We start from the raw sequence: 21,925 nt of genomic DNA, 5'->3' as shown, positions 1-21,925 counted from the left end.
GCCTTAATTCTTTTTCTTCTGCTGCAAAATATCCTGAGCCTCCTGATATTGTAATATCAACTGCTCCTGAACATCGGGAGCGCAAGGACTGTATCTCGCATATTCCATCGTGAATTCTCCTTTTCCTTGCGTCGATGAGCGCAACTCGCCGGAGTAGCCAAACATCTCGTTCAACGGTACCTCTGCGTAAACTGTGAACCATCCTTCACTTCCACTGATCCCTTGAATCAGTCCTTTTCTACGAGTTAACTGGCCCATCACTGTACCCTGATTTCAAAATATAAAAATTCATTTTTTTTTCACGCTAAATATCAGTAAAATCAATTGATTTAAAGGATGAACTACCTGAAATTCCTCAGGACCGGTGATTTCAACCAACATAATGGGCTCGAGAATTTGCCAGACTCCGTTATCAAAGCATTGCTTGATAGCACCTTGAGCGGCTAAGAAGAATGCATGTTCTGACGAGTCGACAATATGATTCGCGCCGTCTATCAGTCTGAATTTCAAACCAGACAACTTGTTACCCGACAACAGACCTTTTTCACACATAAACAAGAATCCTCTCTGTATACCAGGTACGAATTGTTTTGGAACATTCGTACCCACTGTTTCGTCGGAGAATTCCAAAGTGGTATTTTTATGAGGTGGTAGAGGCTGATAAAAATAGATTACTTTTAATAAACGTGGAAACAAGAGTCAACGGCCAGTTTAAAGGTATTGATCGTTACCTCTAGAACTCCTATAACACGGCCATACTGGCCAGCACCACCAGTCTGTTTTTTGTGAAGATAATCAAACTCGACAGGTGCTGTGAGGGTTTCTCTGAAGGCAACTTTAGGCTTACCAAGTATGACTGGACAATCATATTCACGTTCCATACGTTGAGCATAGATTTCCAAATGCAACTCGCCCATTCCAGAAACAACACTTTCCTCCAAGTAGATACAATCATTTTAGAGATAATTTCATTCACAAAATATAATTGTGCATTATCTCTAATAACTTACTTTGTTGTCGGGATCGTATTCGAAACGAAATGTTGGATCTTCTTTCGTGAACCTAGCGATGGCTTTGGCGAAGTTATCACGGTTTTTTGCATTTTTAGCATTAATAGACATGGAAACGACTGGATCTGGTATAAATATTGATTCCATGGCAACTGGTATATCGCCCTTTGTCGTAAACGTATCACCAGAAGCGCAGTCAACGCCAAACAATGCGAATATGTCTCCCGCATAGATTTCGTTTACGTCCTCCATTGTATTTGAATGAAGCCGTACTAATCGTGCTACTCGAACCTTCAAATGAAATGTTACGTAAATATGCAATATTTATTCTGATAAAATTGTTGAACCTGTACCTTCTTCTTAGTTCTAGTATTGAAAATACTGTCAGACTTTTTCAACATTCCTTGATAACATCGAAAATATGTCAATTGACCAAATTTTCCAGCTTCCAATTTGAATGCTAATCCGATAAATGGATGTTTATCTGAACGTTCAGGATTCAAAATTATTTTTTCAGGTTCCTCATCTCTAAAATGTAAAATAATCCTTTAGATTTAAGAAAATTCTTTGATCCAGTGTATTTCACCATACTCACTCCTTATCATTTTGTAAGAATGCAACATTTTCAACTTCTCCAGGATTTGGTAAATAGTCTATTACTGCATCAAGCAATGGTTGGACACCTTTATTTTTCAAAGCTGTTCCAACTAAAACAGGAGTAAATGTTCTTTTTAAACATGTTCTTCTAACAGCATCAGTTATATCTTTTTCTGTAATTCTAGACTCATTCAAGAATAGTTCTCCAAGAGCTTCGTCTACATTACTCAAGTGCTCAATGAGTTCCTGTCTTCGTGCTTCAACAACTGTTTAAAAAAAATTTGATATATGTAATATGACTCATAAAATTAATCAATTACACTTAATAAAATTTAATTACCTGATGTCATATCTTTTGGTATTTCATCAGACCTAACAATCTCTCCACAGGTACCCTCAAAATACAAGGCTTTCATACGAATTAGATCAATCACTCCCGTTGTATCACTTTCTTTGCCAATTGGTAGTTGAAGAAAAGCAGCATTATGCTTTAATTTTTCTCTCATCTGCTGTAAAACTCTCACTGGATTTGCTCCCATTCTATCTAATTTGTTAATAAAAGCCACACATGGTACATTATATCTCATCATTTGTCTATTAACAGTTAATGTTTGTGACTGTACTCCTCCAACTGCACACAAAACTAAAATTGCACCATCCAGTACACGAAGTGATCTTTCAACTTCTACAGTAAAGTCCACATGGCCTGGTGTATCTATAATGTTGATGTTATAATCTTTCCATATAGTATAGGTAGCTGCTGACTGGATAGTAATTCCACGTTGTCTTTCCAGTTCCATGCTGTCCATAACAGCTCCAACATTATCTTTACCTTTCACCTATAGACAATTGTCATTAGAAAAATACTGTTCTAATTTTTACCATATACTATTAACAATAATTAATTACCTCATGCATTTCAGCAATTCTTCCAGTGTAAAACAGAATACGTTCTGTTAAAGTAGTTTTACCAGAGTCAATATGAGCTGAAATTCCTATGTTTCTAACTTTTTCAATAGGTTTATGCTCTGCATATTTTGCATAATTAGACATACATCGTTCTTTAATCTAAAAAATAAGAAAATAAATAGAGTCTTCTTCGTTGTAATTTAATAATTTAATACATCTTTAAACTAAATTTTTATTTATTTCTAAATTTAATCAACTTAACCTCTACAAAAACTTAAAAATGATTACCTCTAAAGTAACTGATGGCAGCCTTGACACCCTCACAAAGTTCAATGGATATCTTAACACAGATACTATCGTCATTTTGTAAGTTGAAAAATTTTTATTCATCCACTACTTTCAATATTAAATCGAATTAAACGTTTGTGTAATTAGTATACACACTATCGCCTGCACCAGTATCAAACCAGAAGACAGAAAACAGCATGAAGCTAGAGCTACCTATAGTACTACATACACTGTTCTACTTCTACATACATTGCATGTACAACATGTTACATGAGTACTTCATGACTCATTTTAAAGAAATTTGTATAAGTTTCACGTAAAACCGGCATAAAGTGCAATGTGTATAACTTTCTTGCAATAAATACCTGCCTATCTAGTGCAGTAATAGGTATAACAAATAAGTTAGTAGTAATAAATATTAGGTACAGTAAATAATTTAGGTTAGATATAGTTAACTAAAATGCTTACTTTTTTTAATTAACACAAATGTTTCTGCAGCTTGTAAATGAAATATGTCAAGGATTTAACTTTAGTTTAATAAATCACATTTAAGTTAATGATTATTTTGCAGTGATCAACAGATATGAGAATGTTAATAAAAACATTTCATCCCAAGTGGAAATTATTGAAATTACCACCCAATTTTATTCAATTATGCAGCACAAATATCAACAGTCCATCAATTAAAGATAAAAATGATGAAGACTTCAAAGATTGGAAAGAAAAACTTCATTCTACAATGGCTATTTATGAAAATTTCATTACAGAATACGAAGAGAAGAGTTTACTTAACGAAGTTGAACCATATCTTAAACGTATGAGGTATGAGTATGCTCACTGGGACAATATGATTCACGGGTATCGAGAAACTGAATTCCCTAAATGGAATGAAGAAAATTCAAAAATAATAACAAAAATCAGAAAGAAAGCTTTCCCACCAGATATGCCACAGCTTGGTCTTGTACATGTATTAGATCTTGCAGAAGATGGTTGGATAAAGCCTCATGTTGATAGCAGCAGGTTTTGTGGTGAAATAATTGCAACAATAAGTTTATTGAGTGAGAGTATTATGAGACTTACATGTGTTGGACACGAAAAAGAATATTGGGATGACTTTTTTATACCAAGAAGATCTTTGTATATTATGAAAGGAGTTGCTCGACACAAATATAATCATGAGATCCTAAGTAAACAGGAATCAATTTATCAAGGGAAGCCCATAAACAAGTTAAGACGTATCTCAATCATCTGTAGAAGTGAACCTGAATAACTGAATAACTGAGTCTTGAGATTATATTTTCACCAATGTAAATATGTAAAATAATTGTTCAACTAAGTCTTTTAAAATAATAATAAATAAATACATATTTATTTTAATAGAAAGGACTTTATAATTATATTTTGAAGTACCTACAAACCTATATAAAAAAATTTAATAGTAAGTTAATATTGAAAATAACAAATAAACATAATAAACATAATTTAGCAGAATATATGGTAATTGGCGGTTTATATATTCGCTCTTCTGCTAGACGTTTTTCTAATATGGCGAATGATGGACAACTCGTGTGTGTGCATTGCTGATAAATATTTTATTGATTATTTCGTAGAAGGATTATGTGATATCCAATTTGCTGATAGCAATTTTTGATAAGTTTTAGAAGATCACACAAAATGTAAGTTGTTGTGTTAGTATATCCATGACTAAACTCGTAATTTATAACGGTTTATCGAAGCAAATTATTTTGAGGTTAAAGTTATGTTATGTACCGAAAGATTTTAACAATGACATTTTCAAAGATTGCGTTACTACAATAGTGCCTACATTTATATTTGTAGATATACGTAATGTCCAGCTTGACGAGTTTTGTATCAACTGCTTGGAAAGCGTGGGTGCCTCAAATCACAGCAGTTCGCTTTCGATATTGGGCCGACCGGCCAAGAATAGTGAGGCGATATGGATACAAAGATCCAATTGATCAGACAGGTACTTTGGCTCATACTGGTGGAAACAAGCCAGTAATTGAGTTACCAATATATCGTCCAAAAAATGCCTGGACTCAAAGAAAAGCATTATTTGGTATCAATAATTACATTGATATTCTTGCTGAGGAACCAATAAAAGTTACAAAAATAATGTACAACGTTCCCGCTTGGCTTAGAGGAGTGAAAGGAACTGAATATCATGTTTTGTTGAAAAAAAGACAAATGTTAAAACGTGGTGTATACCCTCTGGCTAGACCTACAAAGTGGAAGGAACTAGAAAAGCGTATACGTTATCTTTATAAATTTATGAACCGAAAAACTAAAACTTTTTACAGTAATAAATAAAATATATTTAAATGTCTGAATAAAATAGCTTAACTTTGAAAATACTCTTGATTTTTTTGGGACTGCATTAATTGTTTTTTAGATAGCGGCAAAGGAAAAAATTCCAAACACATTTCATAAAATATGAGGTTTATTGATTATAAATCATACTTAACCAACCACGTTAGATATCTGTCGATCACAAAAATGCAACAAATGTTTGCCTCTTTCAAAAAAAATACTTTGATTATGAATTATCATTGTCATAAAAAATATTAGTTACTTGCAATTACATATATTAAGTTTAACATAAAAATATTATAAATCATTAGATCGCACGCACATATGTTTACACGAAAATTGCAAATAAGTACAATTGGAAAAGACATTAAAAAAAGTCAATGATCTTAGTGTTATATTATGTATAAATGTATTGTACAGAGTTTTGCGAGTATTGTCCATTGTCATTTTAAAAACCAACGGGCTCGTTTACACAATTTTAAAGGCTAACATATTTTATTTAGAGCCTATCATCATTTCAGGCAATTTACAATTAAAAAAATTAGAATTTCAACCACCACACTTAATAAACATTGACGAGAAAACTTTTGACATTGTTACAAAAGCAAAGTCTTGTTAAAATCATCAGCTAAATGCTGTCAAAGAAAACCAATTTATAAGTCTACATTGCTGCAAGATTTTTATTAAAAAGTTTTTTTTATATTATATAAGTAATACTGTTAAGTCTTTAAAAAAGAAATCTCGTCTTGGATTAGAATCTACCAATCGTTCGTTTTACGACGATTAGTTGAAGAAAAACTAAAATTGAATATTTCAATATTCAAATTCTATGTACATAAATTTCCGGCAGTTACTTTCATTGCTTAGCATAACAACAATGTTGCTCGTATCTCTCTCACTTTCACCCTTTCTCTCGCTTTGTCTTCCTTATTCATCAAAAATTTTACAAATTCAAAGGAGGGGTTGGACTGTACGTATAAGGTGATGCTATCGAACATTTATAGATGATTTTGTAAAAATGAGAGAAGAGTTGTCTCGTAATGTTTACTAGCATCTAAACTTCGGAGACTATGCCTCTCATTAGGGTAAACTTGCAGCTGATATGGCTTGCCAGTCTTCACAAGAGCATTAACTAACTGACTGGTGTGAAAGAAGTGAACATTCTCATCTATCAATCCATGAATGATCAATAAACGATTCTCTTCATCGGGAAATTTATTGACGTAGGTCAAAACCGAACCGTTAACGTAGCCATGAACGTTGTTTTGAGGTAGATCCATGTACCGCTCCGTGTAGCCTGTGTCGTAAAAATACCAAGATGTTACGGGAGCGCCGGCAATGGATACCTGAAAATTCATCAGTTGATAATTCATTTGTAAAAAATCTAACGAAAAAATAAATTTCATGTTACAATAATACCTTGAACACATCGGGGTACTGAATTAAACCCATCAAGCTCAAATAGCCTCCATAAGACCAACCGTGAATTGCGACACGACTCAAATCGATGTAACCAGTCGTCTCGGCCAGCCAGCGAAGGATTTCAACTTGATCAACCAGCTCTACAGTTCCCATTTTCCGTTGCAAATGACTTTCAAATGCAATTCCTCGATGATGAGAACCTCGCGAATCGATGGATACCACGCAGTAACCCTGCGCTGCCAACATGTGCATTCTGAGATGCCTCATTCCCTGAAATAACGATATCATTAGTTAAATAAGATAATCAAAATAGATCTTGATTTGGTGAATAAAATAGTTATACCTTGAACGTATTGGACACTAACTGAACCTCAGGACCACCATAAACATTTAAAACAGTCGGATACTTTGTTCCAGGCTTGAAATTATGCGGTTTGAATATCATCGAGTATATCAGATCTCCTGAAGAAATTTTGCGTGAGAAAATTTCCGGAGCAAACAGATCCGACTCTGGTGTCGATGGTTCAAGTAAAAATCCAACAGGTGTAAGAGATATATTTTCCACTGTCCAATCAGATTGCGATATTCGGAATACCTAAAATAAAACAATAGAGTATTAATTCAAATTAAAAATATCAACTTCAAAGTATTTCACATACTTGGCACGCGGGCAAGGTTTTTATCGAACTGTATACAGCCACCATCATCGCACATTCTTTGTTAAAATACACGTTATTGTAGCTGTAACCGGGCCTTGTGAGTAATCTAATTTCTAATGGACGGTGAAGGGATACGGCGTAAACATGTTGTTCCAACGGGCCTTCTCTTAGGCCAACAAAATAAACAATTGAGTTGGCTTCGTCTACCCATATTTCTCGTCCAAGAACTTCCCAGTCACCTTGTGTTAGAGCTACTTTCGATAATATACGTGGTTGCATAAATGCGCTATCCAATCGATCCAAAGTTTCTTCGACTTCATTTCCAGAACCTAAACATCAAACAAAGCTTCATTGACTATTCATTATTCATAATAAGAAAAACTATTTGAAAATATCATCGTCTTACCAGCTATGCTAGCTGTAATAAGATACAGGTGTCTAAAATTAGTCTCTTCGCTGCCCCAAATGAATTTTATTTCTGTTGGATCGTCTGATGGCAGGAAATGGAGCAAGTCATTAACATTTATCCAGTGTTGACTGGTTTCCGAATAGATCACCTGTACGGACGCCGAGGATGGAGTAAAATGATTTTCTGAATTGTATACATTTGGTGGAGGTTCACAAAAGTTATCTACTGATAGTAGAACTAACTCCAGTCTTTGCTGCTTTCTATCTAATAATTGAAGCCATATGCTAAAAAATACAACAACAAAATCAATACAACCATTCAATGATTATTAAAAAATGTAAAATTTACTCACTGTCGACCATCTCGCATCCAACCAACTCTGACCAGATATTCCATCCACGGGAACATATGCTGCAATGGATACTGAAGTTCAAGGGTTTCTACATCGATGATTTGTGACGATTCTGTCACTTTGAATTGCACCAGTTTCAAATTACTTTTCGCATTTTGCGTGCCGGCTCGAGGAAATCGGAATTCATCAACATCATGAGAGCCTTCTGATGATGGAAAGCAAAATATTTTCACATCACTTTCATCTACCTCTTCGTAGACTATCCTGTAAATACCATCAGGAGACTTGGGTTGCCACCAATAACCTATATACCTAAAAACAAAATTGTAATTGAATTTTTTCTGAATGAACTCTACTAAAAGAAATCAAGGGAAATTTCATAAATTACCTTGTAAATTCTTCTTGCATTACATATGAAGGCGTTCCAGCGCTTAGGGGGTCGTCAGCTAAACTTTTGCCACCTTTTCTGGCATGCGTCAATCTTACTGAGGATCCTGTAATGCTATGAGACAAGTGTATATCTCCAGCACATGTGTGAGCAACTAAGGCATTATTCCAAGGACATATTTGTGGACATAATTTTGCACCAGAAGTAGACATTCTAAGCTCAGATGGAAAAAGAGGTCCAGACTACAAAAAAACATCAAATTATGAAATAGAATTTCAGTATTAATTGTGTATGAGATGTAATTAGATTATTTACCACAAAACCACTGTCTACACATTGATATAGACTGCTTGCTGCAGGAAAGACTAATTTTCCACTATCTGGATGTATTTCATAACTGGTTATACCCCACGTCACTAGTCTTTTTCTCTCTGAGAGCAACTGCTCTTCCTTGGACAATTGATTGACACTGGAGATACTAAAAGTTATAGTAGATATTACAGCAACTTGTCTATTGTTAGTAATCAACACAACACAAACACCTACCTCTGAAAGTTAGCTTCTATAACAGGTTGCCACTGCAAGCGGTAGCCATTGGCATGATCCGAATGAGCTACATCTACGTATAAAAGTGTTGTCTCCCAGCCATTACTTGGTGTGCTCAAGAAATATATTCTTATCCTGCAAGAAATAGAGCTACATTATTGGCCGTTTCCAATTACTTAACACGATGCCATAAATTCTCGTCACTAGCAATGTTTTCAAATTGTAGGTCAACAGATGGTTTCCGAACGCCTCAGTTCATGGAAATTCCCTGACGAAATTACCAAATGCCGAAAGCGATTGACAGACGTTAGTTTGGTAGCGCGCGAAAAGTCAAATGTAAGCAGTGGAAAAATACCTTCCGTCGGGCAAGGACCTGAAGGTGATGGAGCCAGGTACTGAGCCTGCGGACATGCCGGACATACGCCTTCGGAGATCGCTAACGACGCCCCTCAGCTCGTTCCAACTTTTAGGTTTGCAACCAAAGTCGTGGCTAATCTCGTCGCTGCTGTCTCCGCTACTCTGTTCCGAGTCATTGTTGCTGGCGTTCTTCGACTCTTGTTGCTGCTGATGCTGCTGTTGTTGCTCGTCGGCCCAATGGGATCTTAGCGGTAACGAGCCAACGTTGAGCAATGACTCAGCCATTCTTGTCGTCTTTGCCGCTGTAGACGTCGTACACCGAATGATTGCCGATTATGTCATACCCGGGTGTTGCCGCGGCGACATCGTCCTCTGCAACCCCCGCAAGAGCTTTATTTTTAGGTTAGGTATGAGCCAGCAGCGGGGAGCGCGAGAGTAGAGAGAAAGAGAGGGAGAGCAGAAGCAGCGCGGCGACTTTCACTTTCTCTACTTGCGGGTCGCCTCGCGGGCCAGACAGCCGCATTATACTTTTTTGAGAGTGCTCCTCATTCTGTTATCTGACTGGCACCTCAAAATGGAATTCGGCAAAAGGTGCGCGCGCCGATCGACAGCATGACAACACGCTTTTTCCGCAAGCTTTATGTACATAAGTATTTGCGTATATGTGACAGAACGCGTGAACGAGAATCCTCCAGAGCAGCAGCTTTTTTCCGTTGCCGCAAGATAATAAATAGCACGTAACGTGCACATGAGACTTTTGCCAAGATAATACCGAGTTTCGTTGGCTCGGTTGCGTCACTATACCTTTTGCGTGATTGCGTTATTTTTGTTTTTTGCTTGTCTGACTTGCAGTGGAGACGTGCATGAATTTTCCCATGCGAACAGAAGCTGAATTTCGATCGCGTATTGACGTCAAACATTCAAATCGTTCTTTCAAGAAAGAAAACGGACGAGACCGCGCGACGCGCGCTTGTTACCTCGCGCTAACGTCTGCCGTTTGATTGCCACGTCCCTACCTTGACCAGTGGCTCTCAAATGGATTCGTGCTCTCATGAAGCGATTGTTTCGTTCGGTGCGTACCGACAAATCCTACTCTGAACAATTGCAAACGCCTGTCTCGCATTGATTGACAAATTTAACCCAAAAAAGAAAAAAATAGTCGCGCCGCAATGAACTCGAAACCGCATTGCTTGAAACACGAGAAATTCGACTTCTGGAGTTACTTCAAATGGGGCCTCTTCACGAAAAAACGGCTTTTTAAGCTCCACTACGAGGTTAGTCGCGTAGCGGCAAATGGATTATTCAAATCCCGCGTCTTCTAAGTTTTCGCCTTGAAATATTCAACGAGAAAGGAGCAAGTCTCTCGCGCTCCATCGGAACGGGCAAACAGAATGATTTTAATGATTTAAAGCCGAGAGGATGGCGCCCTTTATTTATCTCCGCTTTGAGCGATGGATAGCTTTCGCGCGCGTCGTTTTTCTCTCGGCTCTCGCTCGATCGAGGCTGTTACTTTATACTTTTTTATGCGCGTTGCTCGCTGGCAGCGCCGATTGGCTTCGCCTTTGTATTTCACTTGCAAAATCGTGAGGGGGGCTAGACGACGACGACGACGACAACAATAACAACAACGGTGTTCCGATAAGTCTCCGACTCGCGTGAATCGTAATGAGCACAGCGAATTTCCGAGTCAAAGACACTTGCGGAGATTCGCCAGGATGCCCTACTTTGACTCTTTGACTGAGGGAGAAATAGAGATAGAGATAGAGATAGAGATAGAGATAGAGATAGAGATAGAGAGAGAGAAGCTTTGTCAGACTATCTCTGAACCAGTTGCGCGATGGTTTTGGTTGAAAGCGTTGTGGGTACAGTTAAAAATTAAGAAATAACCAGTTTGTTACGCGAATTGATATTTGCACCAGTGGTGTTATGAGAGATAGCTTGCAGAAGTAAACATTGATCTACGTTCATAGCCAGGAACCTCCTCAATTAATTCGCTAAGTTTCTATGGTTATGGATGCTAACGATGTGGTCAATCGATTCTATTCGAGCTACTGGCAACATTTCAACGACTATTTCCACTGGAAACACAAGCACTCTTACTGATTACACCACATTAATAACCGACTGCTAAAGTTCATTAACAACATAAAAACTTGAAATACTTTCGATCTTACTGCAACGCCGTCAATCGATCGAAAATATATATAGTCTTACGTACCTTGTCGATGTGGGCGCGACGAATCTGCGGCCAAATTACTCCTCTCGAGGCATTATTCCATAAAATAATAAACTAAATCGTGCAATGTTTATATTTTTCAATAAAATTTATTACTTATACAAATATAATTCTTAATCAAAATGACTTGTTCTGTATTAAGTAATACAACGATAATTAAAATGACGTTAGAATAATAAATAAAGTGTCTAAAACTGTTATGCGTATGTATATATAAGTTTTGTACTACTGAAAAATATTTGCAATTATCTGCTCTAGTTCAATGATTATAATCTTCATCTAATCTTGATTATATACTTTTACTTTACTATTATAAAATTTATTCTTACAGCTGAGTTAATACATTTGTAATGCTAATGTTTCTAAAATTAAACAATTAGGATCAGAAAGTGGAATGTAAACGAGGTTCGGGAAGGATAAGGTGGACAATAAGTCAAACATTATAATACAATTTTAATGGGTAAATAGTGTTATCGAATAATCAATATCACATTTCCATGAGTGGTAATAATCGAATGAAAGAAACGTAAAAAGTTGAGTACGAGTAGCATACACTCTCGAGTAGTCTAAATGGTCTCAAGGTAGTTTAGTGTGTATACATGAAAGAGAGAGAGATATATATATATATGTATGTATACGTCTGGTTATTGATCCATCATCACTTTTATATTTATTCATTCTCTCTTTTTTTAGTAATGTTAGATTCATATCCTATAAATTTATAGGGCTAAAATTGCATTTAAATTTGTTCGGTCATTATTTTTTTCTTCTCGTTTCTTTTCTTCATCTTGCATATGTTAAGGCGCTCGTTGTATGACACTAACGATATGGTTATTTAAATGAAACGGATTAAACTCATTACATAAAGTCGCATACAAGTTTCTGACTACTCAACGTCTAAGTAATGTCACTTTATAAAGGCTGAGATCTCTTAGCTCTTCCACTACAAAAGTATAATTGATCATCATCACTTTAATATATCATTGACAATACAATTGCAAGTTTTGCTTATCCTTCCGAATGATTGACACTTTATTATTCCAACAATTGTTAATATACGCGTATATTTTTATATAAATAAGAGTTTTGCACAAATAAATAAATTAAATAAATAAAGCTTATAAATAAAACTTATGTAATATCATAGGTGTCGCGATTACGAGATTGATAATGAAAGTAAAAAGGACACGAGTGGAATAATCGTCGATCTCCTAGCTATATAAAGAGCCTAAAAACTCGTCTAAGATTCACTTTTTGTTTGTCTACTTTATTTTCTCGTTAAAACTTCCTTATATATCGCGTAATCCTCTTGCCTCTTCGTCAGCAACTGCAGACCTCTTATATTGATATGTCATTATAATACATCGTTTTTGATACGATTCACGCATATCACTGATCGCGAATCTAGAGCTCTATAAGTATGCATGCGAATTGCCTATTTCTGCTCGGAATTCTCTTGTCGTGTTGTTTGCTTTTTTTCGTCATCCGTTCGTGACGCGCCACACGTTTTGTACAAAAACAGTCCATCGCAAATAACTCATCCAAGTTATGGTGTGGCTGCACCGAAGGAAACTCGCCGTCCTTCTCCCTCGATCTTTCCTCGTCCTTTTGTTTACTTAGGGATATATATATTTAATATAATTAATCAACCTCGCGAACGCGCGATCAAAACAGTCGTCATTGGAATGAGATTGAAAAAATATACGTGTACGAGTACGTATTGTTCCTTAAAAATTACGATATGCATGCGCATACGATATTTATATATAATATATTTATATATAATTGCAATCATATGTATATGTATAATATAATATTTACAGAGTAGTGATTCAAGTGGTCGCCTTTCAATTAATTAAGCTTATCTTATACTTTAATTTTTTTGCGCGCACGCAAAACTCGCGCGCGTACGCTCCATTTTTATTTTCTGTGTGTATGTATGTGTCTGTGTATATTTTTCTTCTCTCTACTCACAGCCTGAATAGCTGTTCACTCGCGCGAACTAGAAGAGGAAGAGAGAGCGAGCGAGAAGGGTAGGTAGGTAGCAGCGTCCATCATGACACGCACGTTATATATATATATATATATATATATATATATGTATAGGAAGATACGATAGAGCGATTCGCGCGAGTTATCCGCCAAGACTAGACACACCCTCGCCCTGCACGAATTCCATATTTACAGTAGGGCGAGGGCCGAGAACAGGAGGGAGGGTAGAGACCAAGCGCGCCGAACGACCGTTCGCATCGATTCTTCAATCAAGTTAATTAAATGCTCGCAGAAAACATACGTTACGTATTAGCTCCGCGAAAGCTTCGCCCAAACAGTACTAAAGCTCGCCGAGATATATATATATATATATATATATATGTGTTTGATTTAATTTTTTTATTGCTAAGATTTTTCAAACAATTCCGAAAGCTTCGCGACGAAGATTCCTCTCGAAGCTTGAGCAAAGATTTTTCGAAGGAACGAAATCCGAGGCGGGAGCGCCAGCAGGGATAAATGCATGCCAAGAATTCGAGCGACGCGTGGCGTCCGAGACTAGATTAAAAGCTTGCACCGGCGTAGACGTGCGCGGGAGTTGCATTGCATTTTTCATCCGGCGTGTCCCACGCGTGCCATTTTGATTCGGAATTAAGTACACTGCGCTCCTTTCTGCCTGTTCCCCTCCTTCCGCGTCTCTCTCTCTCTCTCTCTCTCTCTCTCTCTCTCTTTCTTTTTATTCATCGCGACGGGGTTTCCTCTTCGCGTAAAACGAGGATGGGGGAGTATGTAAGGGGGTCAGGGAGGACTAGACTCGTTTCTAATGGAATTCTTCATCTCAATAGAGTTATTGCTGAGCCGAGAAAGGGCGTTCGCTTTTCGCGTACAATGCGCATTGCCGTCTATGTACGACCGGGGGAAGCACTCTCTCCGTACGTCACCTTTTGCTTTTCTACTTCGTTCGAATTCTCTCGCAAGACGCACTCATACACATGCACACTCCCGTTAAATTTATTGTCATAATCGAAGGCGCGCACTATGTCCCTATAGTCGCATTAAGAGAGAGATATCATAATTGATCCGGGGATTAAACATTGTTTGCATACTCGGCAATTGAATGAACGCACTTTTCTTTCTTCACGCACATCGCACTCGCGCATTACAATGATCAACGGAAAAAATTCAATTTCCTTTTCTCCCTTTTCTCTTTCGCACGAAATCAAACGAAACCAAGTGTGTGTGTGTGTGTGTCAGCTTCGATTAGCTTCAGCGCGAAAGCTCGAACACCCTTTCTCGCGTGGCTCAATTACGGGATTCTTTGTTAAAACCAACTAACGTTGCCGCCGACGCGCTCATTATAGTTAATATCGCATAATATATAATCAACGTTATTGCTTATCTCGCACTTAATAATGTATGCAATAAGAATAGCAGTGGTCGGCGTCACAGACCGACCCTATTATTTTTTTTTATTTTTATTTTTAATTAAGTACCTTCATTTGTTATATTCGCGCTTCGAAAAGTGTAATTGTGTTAATGTATTTTTTTGCTTTTTTCATTATTATTATTAATAATATCATTATTATTATTATTATTATTTTGACGTACAATATATCTATACGTGTATACCGTTAGCTACGTTCGCTTGGAAGAACACGATGCCGTTCTTTCATCATTTCACCATTATTGAAATGTTAATAACTTTGAAAAATTGTACGGTACGCGTGGGTCCCTTTAATAACGATAGACAGAGATAAAACATGCACACGCTCAATTCCAACCCTCAGCGATTATTTTTTTTTGTTCGTTTTTTGACTACGTTTTTTACGAGTAAAAACCCTTGCGACGCGTCTTTTTTTCAACATTTCTTCGCGTGCGCAAATAGTAAAAAGGTCCAGTTTAGTTAGACACGCTTACGCGAGAAAAGGCATCTCTTTTATCGAGCAACTTGTGAATTGTTTGTTTTTTTGACAAATGCATTTTGTTTATTAGAAAAGTTAAAACCTTCATTTTTGCCCCTTCGTTGTCTTCACTGCCGTAAGAAAAAAAAAAAAAAAAAAAAAAAATCGCGTGAGAAAGAACAGAACAAATGAGGTTGTACGAAAGCGTGCAATAATTTCAATTTCTTTGTTGGGCACGTATTAATTACAAAAAACCAGAGATGACAGGAGAATAACTTTAAAAAAAATAGAAAAAAAAAGGATACTATATTAGTGACATTTACAAAAGATATATGTATAGATAGCTAATGATTTCAAAAATATGTCAAGTATAAAACGAGTATACAAGCAAGCAAGCAAGCGAGTACACAAGCAAAAATTGGTTTAATCAAGCTACCGGTCCCGGCCTCACCCATCGTCTTTTCTTTCCGAATCAATGTCTTTGAGCAAACGTCAAAAAGTCCATATCTCTTGTTGGGTTCGTGAAAACTGGCTTCGTCGTGGCACAGATTAGTCTAATACTCTAAAATCGACGAGTTCCAGCTCTCAAGAACAAGACAAGAAGAGCGAGTCACACAAGTGACAAAAATAATGGCACTAACTCTTCTAACTCGTGTCTACTTCGTCATTCTCACAGCCCGCCTCTGTATATGCAACATTAGAATGCGTTATTAATGATTAGTTTCTTCGCCGATTGCGACGCTCAGCTCTGGCGTTGCGATGCTCTCTATGGTGGGTCGGTCAGTGTGTCACACTTGCAAATTTGTCTAAAACCACTTCCAATAATATATTGCAAGAAATATACACACAGAGATAATATACAATGTTGTTGTCTAATTAAAAACTCTCGTGTCCTTTGATATTGATATATAACAAGCGCGAAGTATATATGTAATGCAGATACGTATAATAACTAAGAGACTAAAACGACTTGTACTATGATATAAAAAATCTCAACAGTTCTAGCCAAAAAATCACTACTGGTCGTTACTTTCTTTCGTCTCAAGTGTCCTTACCTGGCTGCTCAACTCTCTCGAGTTCTCAACAATCCCAAGGCTGTTGTATGTACGTGTGTCGATGCTCATTCCAAGTCAGTGCGTTTAAATCCAAGAGATGCTAGTAATCAAAGAATAGGATTGAGAGAAAACAAAATGGATCGAAAGAAAAAGGCGAAAATAGAGAGAAAGAGAGAGAAAAAGAGAGGAAAAAAGAGAAAGAGAGAGAGAAAGAGAGAGAGAGAGAGAGAGAGAGAGAGAGAGAGAGAGAGAGAGAGAGAGAGAGAGAGAGAGAGAGAGATAGAGAGATAGAAATGAGGTAGGACAGTGTTTTCGAGAATAGGAGGAATGATATATGTATAGAAAAAAAGATAATATGTAAATATCGCAAACACACAGACCAACACAATAATTATTACTTTGGCAATGTCAATTAGAGGAGGAGCATGGGGCAGGGACAAAGAGGCTGCGGAGTCAAAAATTATTTCGAAAAGAGATAAATGAGAGGTAATATAAGTGACAGATACGAGGAAAATACACAAACATGTTAGCTACAAGTTTTTAAACTACTTTATTGGCAATTTCTCTAGGCATGTCGACTAAACTAAATTACGTTTATCATTTTAATCGGTATCGGTGTTAGTGAGTGATTGCTTGGACTTGACGTTTTTTTTTTAACTTGCTTTTTTCTCTTTTAATTTGTAAGTGAGTGAGTCAATAATACAGATCTCCATCCATACGTAACACAGGAGGCTACATACATGCGCGCAACTCAACATCCTTTCCATTTTGCTTATCAACGTTTATTTACGTCTACGAAAAAATTACTCTCTCTCAAAACTGTCTTTCTCCATAAATATAGCAGCCATTAGTCACTTGTTTTGCCGTATACGTTTCAAAAAACTTGAGCGTGATCAGTGTATACAACCAAATTAGCGGTGGCCATAAGTAATTACAGCCTTGCTCTCCAACTTTTGTCAATCGTATCACTAAGTATTATCTACTAATTATTACTACTATTGATTATTGCTTTCGGAAGCTATAGATTACGGAAGATTTGAAAATATACAGAAAAAATGCATGCACTTCTCAAAGTATGTATTACGTATATTATAATAGCTTGATAATCGGCGGCTCTCCGCACAGTGAATAAAAAAAAGAAGCTGCGAGAGTCGCCGCTAAGAAAACAAATCAAGAAAACGACAGACAAATCCCAATATTATTGTTGTTATCGATCAACGATCTCGAGCTGCGCTCTGAAAAATTGGTTTCTTTCAGCTCGCTTGCTTTCTTTCACCGTTTCTCATCCACGCTTGCAACGCACACACACGCACGTCACAGCTTATCGATCGACTTTCAACTACAATACACACATACACAGCTCTTTCGATCTCCCCCGTGCGTGTGTGGCTTCACCGTTAATCGGCAGGCGCATTCCATGAATTATTATTGTTATCGTTAATTATCGTTATCAGCAATTATCGTTATTACTATGATTTTCTCATTTTTATTATTGTTATTCGTTAATTATTAGATGATTCTCTCTTTCTCCCTTTCTCACACCCAAGCTCGTACTTGTCTAAAATGTCAATTCTCACTCTACCGTCTCTACGCTCTAATGATGATGCATATAATGATGATGATGATGCGGTGGTAGTGCTGCTAGTGAGAGAAATGGCGATGCTGGTAGACCTGACTATAATCAATGACAATGATATGATGATAGTAAAAAGGTGAAGTTTTCTTTTTACACAACAACTACTACAACAATAATGGCAGCAGTAGCAGTATAGTGGTTAGCGAGAACAGTAGTACATGGCATTAATTACAAAATAGTGAAGGAACGCCCATTGAAGTAGTGCTCCTGCTAACCCATTATCACTGCCGGCTTCATTTTTTTATTTTATTTTCTTTTATTTATTTTTTTTTTTTGTTGCTTTTCGTCATTTTTTCCTTCAATAATCTCATTTATTGTTCTTGTTTGTTGTTCAGTTTGTTCTTTTCTCTTACGTGTCTAATGCGCTTCTCGCATCACTACGGTTATACAATCTCCGTTAATTACAGCGAACGATTCGTTCGAAAGTTCAAATTTCTTAGAAACTCGTTTAATTATTAGCTTTGCCTTAGTTTTTCCTCGTAATCTCATGTGTAAGAAAGGTGAGAGTCCAGAGAAATTCATGTTCATATTAAGTATTGACAATTGTAACAACAATAGTAATAATAGGCGTTTATGTATATTATATATGTTTGGAGAAACAAAAAAAATATATATATGGCTAATGATAGTGATAGTGATGTTAAGGTAATGAATGTACAATTCATTTGTTTAATAAACCGACATGCTTCTCGCAACTAAGATCCGAAGATCCTACTAATACTATAATGGTTAGATCTCAAAAACTACACAATGCTATGAAACATAGACAAACAAAAGGAGAAAAAACAATTATTAATTCAATTAGTGAGTCTGTTTTTTAGGTGTCACAAATGAAAAAGAGAAAAAAGAACAAATCTTCATTACAAGAAATCTCTCTCCAAATACTTGTTATACAAAAAATATAAAGGCCGGTGTGTAGAAAAAGAGACATAAAAATCGAAAAAGGCTAGTGGTGGTAGCGAATCATACAGATTATTCAGAACAGAAGTTAAAGTGGTTTCGGACGCTCGGAAGTGTGACGGTATTATTAAAACGTCGACGTGTCTAAGTACTCGTAATAGCTATTTGAACCTTACTACATCTAGTCGATAACTGCCTAAGAGCTTTAAACTCGAGCATACGCATACGAGCGTAAGGAAGAAAAGCTTCTCGAAAAGCGCAATAAGAACAAAAGACTGCTTTTTGTTATATATTGCGACGGCATAATAATGTCCGGCGGTGGAGCGGCGCGAGAGAGGGAGAACTGCGAAACGTGTACGAGAGAGCCTGTGTTTAAGTAACGACGCGCTGTCTTGACTTGTCGTCGTGAGAGAGAGGACTTATCACACGCGTGGCCGGGGGAAACGAAGAAAAGTACTCCTGCCGATGTGAGTATATGTGTATGTGTGCGCGCGCGCGTGGGCACACTCCCACTCTCGCGCGCCGCTCTGTTCTTCGCATTTTCGCGTAACAGCGGAAGAGAACGAAGGGGCGCTAGCTCTAAGTATATTATCAGTAACATACGTAACTCGCGACGATATGTCAAAATAATACGACTAATAATACTTATGTATAAGGTCGATAATAATATCAGTACTAATATCAGAGAGCAGCACTATAGCAGCGCAGTAATAATAAATAAAAGAAATCAAAAGTTTCTTCGCAATTCAAGAGGGGGAAAGAGTAAGGTATGTCTAGGGGGGGAGGGGGGTCGTCGTCGTCGGAGATTACACATAGGAATTATAGGAACCCTAACGCGCTGTTTGCACTACTCGATAAAACGATGTGTGTTTTCGCTGTTGAACAATGTCCGGCGCGTCGAACGCCGCTGGCTCTCGCCAGTCCTTGGCCTACCGCACGCGCGCGGCTGCATCGTGGCACGCGAGTTAAGTACGGCGATGAGAGCAGCTTTCGGCAACGCATAGAAGAAGACAGTCTTGCCGCGCGTTGCCACGAATGCGCGCTCGCGGAGAACAGAGGAGACAGACAAACAGACAGACAGACAGACAGACAGACAAATAGTCAGACAGATAGTCAGACAGACGACTCAGCGACCGAGAGCGCTGCGCTGCGAGCACGCGTGTGCGTGTGGGTGTGTGTGTGTGAGTGGGCGTGCGTGTGGCTGCGGGTGTGGGCGGGCCGGATCGGGCGCCCGGTCTCTCTGCCGTCGCTCGGTCGCTCTCCAGACGAGAGCGCTCGTCAGCTTGGTCCTGCTTGGTAATGATGTACTTACTGGATGACTGGGGACTCGCTCGCCGAGGGCGACTTAGACATACATGCCCATGCCGTACATGGAGCCCCAGTCGACGCCCTGGAAGCTCGACATGTCGACGTTGGTGAGCGAGTAGCCCTGGTAGGGGTTGGGCGGCGCGACGCCTGCCGCCGCCGGCGAGTTGGCCTGGGGCTGGCCGGGCGCCTGCGGCGCCGCCGCCGGGTTGGCCGGCAGGGCCTGGGCCCCGGGCGTGGCCGCGGCCGCGGCGGCCACCGCCGCCGCCGCCGCCGCCGCCGACGCGGGGATCGGGTACGGGGCGTAGCGGTAGGCCGAGAGCGGCGAGCCCGGGTAGCCCTGCGCGGCGAACAGCTTGCCGTAGCCCGCGACGGCGCTCTGCACCTGGGCCGCAGCCGCGGCCGCGGCGGCCGCCTGCACTTGCGCCTGTGCCTGCGCTTGGGCCACGAGCTGCGAGGCCACCGCCGCGCCGGCTACGGGCAGCGCCGGCTGCGGGGCCAGGCGCACCGCCCCCAGCGCGCCCAGCACCACGCGCTTGCCCAGGGCCAACGCGCCCGGCTGCACGGCCTCCTTCGGCTGGGCCTTCTTGCACTCCACCTTCTTGTTCTTGATGGTGTGGAAGTGTATCTCGCACACTCGGTCCACCACGTCCTCGTTCTCGAAGGTCACGAAGCCGAAGCCCCGGTGGCGCTTGGTCTGCTGGTCCATCAACATCACCGTCTCCTCCACCTTGCCGAACTGGTTGAAGTAGGCCTTCACCTCCTCGCTGGAGGTGTCTTGCGACACGCCACCCACGAAGATCTTCTTGGTGCGGTTGGCCTGCTTGGCGCGGTTCTTGGGGGTGGCGTGCTTCGGATCGATCTTTTTGCCGTCGAGCGTGTGGATCGGGCACTTGAGCACCTTGTCGACGCTGCCCGGCTCGGCGAACGTGATGAAGCCGAACCCACGGCTGCGCTGTAATTCGAAACCACGGGTTTTTATTCCAGCCTGCGCAGAACGAGGAGGCGGCCGGCTAATTGCCGCTCGCCTTGCGCCAGCGAGGCCAACTTGTGCCGGAGGAAATTATTTCCCCAGCGAGGGGACGCTAAATTACGGATTTCCACCGAGCCGCCGGTCATTCTCTACTTTTGTTTGAGAACAAACGACGCAGCCTCGCTCGCCTCTCTTTTGTCGCGAAACGAACTAGCGGGTCCTGGCAGCGTCCGCGATTAGCCCGACAAGTTGCCTTCTCCCTCTCGCTCGCCGTCAACTTTTACAAAGGGTGCCAGCCCAAGATAATAATTATTATGCGAAAGCGTTTGTGCAAGAGACGCGACGGCTTTGCCCGATTCACGTCACCCGATTCGCGTCCGATTGCATTCCGCTCTCCCGATAGGTCAACGCAAGTAATGCTCTCGATGGAATTATCGATGCGAGAATAAACGTTCGTTTGCACAGCAGTATCCCGTCGCGCGCTCCCTAGTACAAATAATGTATTTGATTATAAGCACGAGCAATCGTAAGTGCGCCTGTTATTTGCTCCAATCGAATGTACGTATTTCAAAGTGAACTAATGCCCGCGAGCAGAGCAAACATTCTGTGATTTTGGGAAAAAAGGAAAAAAGGAAAAAGAAAACGAAAAATCATCCAGCAGA

The 21,925-nt window shown here is 39.3% G+C and overlaps 5 protein-coding genes across 13 annotated transcripts in view; 2 read left to right on the top strand and 3 right to left on the bottom strand.

Moving 5' to 3' along the window:
- Positions 1-2: 2 nt before the first annotated feature.
- On the bottom strand, positions 3-2,985 carry LOC131670778 (elongation factor G, mitochondrial). Its single transcript, XM_058946680.1, has 9 exons — positions 2,805-2,985; positions 2,517-2,675; positions 1,948-2,446; positions 1,606-1,873; positions 1,364-1,538; positions 1,011-1,301; positions 732-935; positions 346-657; positions 3-267 (listed from the first exon to the last, which is right to left on the bottom strand). The coding sequence occupies exons 1-9, from the start codon at positions 2,904-2,906 to the stop codon at positions 4-6; spliced, it is 2,274 nt and encodes a 757-aa protein (XP_058802663.1). The 5' UTR covers positions 2,907-2,985; the 3' UTR covers position 3.
- Positions 2,986-3,052: 67 nt separating this feature from the next.
- LOC131670779 (alpha-ketoglutarate-dependent dioxygenase alkB homolog 7, mitochondrial) lies at positions 3,053-4,146 on the top strand. 4 transcript variants are annotated; one of them, XM_058946682.1, is made up of 2 exons: positions 3,053-3,244; positions 3,376-4,146. In XM_058946682.1, exon 2 carries the CDS (start codon positions 3,388-3,390, stop codon positions 4,072-4,074), a length of 687 nt encoding a protein of 228 aa, XP_058802665.1. In that variant the 5' UTR covers positions 3,053-3,244; positions 3,376-3,387; the 3' UTR covers positions 4,075-4,146. The 4 variants fall into 4 exon arrangements, with proteins under 4 accessions (XP_058802665.1, XP_058802664.1, XP_058802668.1 ...); XM_058946681.1 differs by having other exon boundaries at positions 3,054-3,226; XM_058946685.1 differs by having other exon boundaries at positions 3,055-3,192.
- A 205-nt stretch (positions 4,147-4,351) lies between these two features.
- On the top strand, positions 4,352-5,177 carry LOC131670761 (large ribosomal subunit protein mL51). The gene is made up of 2 exons (XM_058946654.1): positions 4,352-4,480; positions 4,644-5,177. The coding sequence occupies exon 2, from the start codon at positions 4,653-4,655 to the stop codon at positions 5,133-5,135; it is 483 nt and encodes a 160-aa protein (XP_058802637.1). The 5' UTR covers positions 4,352-4,480; positions 4,644-4,652; the 3' UTR covers positions 5,136-5,177.
- A 99-nt stretch (positions 5,178-5,276) lies between these two features.
- On the bottom strand, positions 5,277-9,695 carry LOC131670752 (dipeptidyl peptidase 9). Its single transcript, XM_058946639.1, has 10 exons — positions 9,267-9,695; positions 8,912-9,046; positions 8,681-8,843; positions 8,366-8,607; positions 7,978-8,289; positions 7,623-7,909; positions 7,217-7,545; positions 6,901-7,152; positions 6,555-6,827; positions 5,277-6,481 (listed from the first exon to the last, which is right to left on the bottom strand). The coding sequence occupies exons 1-10, from the start codon at positions 9,551-9,553 to the stop codon at positions 6,134-6,136; spliced, it is 2,628 nt and encodes an 875-aa protein (XP_058802622.1). The 5' UTR covers positions 9,554-9,695; the 3' UTR covers positions 5,277-6,133.
- Positions 9,696-11,611: 1,916 nt separating this feature from the next.
- LOC131670753 (RNA-binding protein Musashi homolog 2) overlaps positions 11,612-21,925 on the bottom strand; it is a 55,473-nt gene continuing 45,159 nt past the window's right edge. For all 6 annotated transcript variants that reach the window (XM_058946641.1, XM_058946643.1, XM_058946644.1 and 3 more), the window contains one exon: positions 11,612-21,245. In XM_058946641.1, coding sequence (XP_058802624.1) covers positions 20,331-21,245 — 915 coding nt within the window. In that variant the 3' untranslated portion in view covers positions 11,612-20,330. The remainder of the gene's footprint in view (positions 21,246-21,925) is intronic.

This window comes from Phymastichus coffea, unplaced genomic scaffold (assembly GCF_024137745.1).
Source record: "Phymastichus coffea isolate CEN01 unplaced genomic scaffold, Cenicafe_Pcof_1.1 PCOF00115, whole genome shotgun sequence".
Classification (NCBI taxonomy): domain Eukaryota; kingdom Metazoa; phylum Arthropoda; class Insecta; order Hymenoptera; family Eulophidae; genus Phymastichus; species Phymastichus coffea.
Note: the sequence above shows the minus strand (reverse complement) of the source record. Positions and strands in the feature narration are given on the sequence as shown.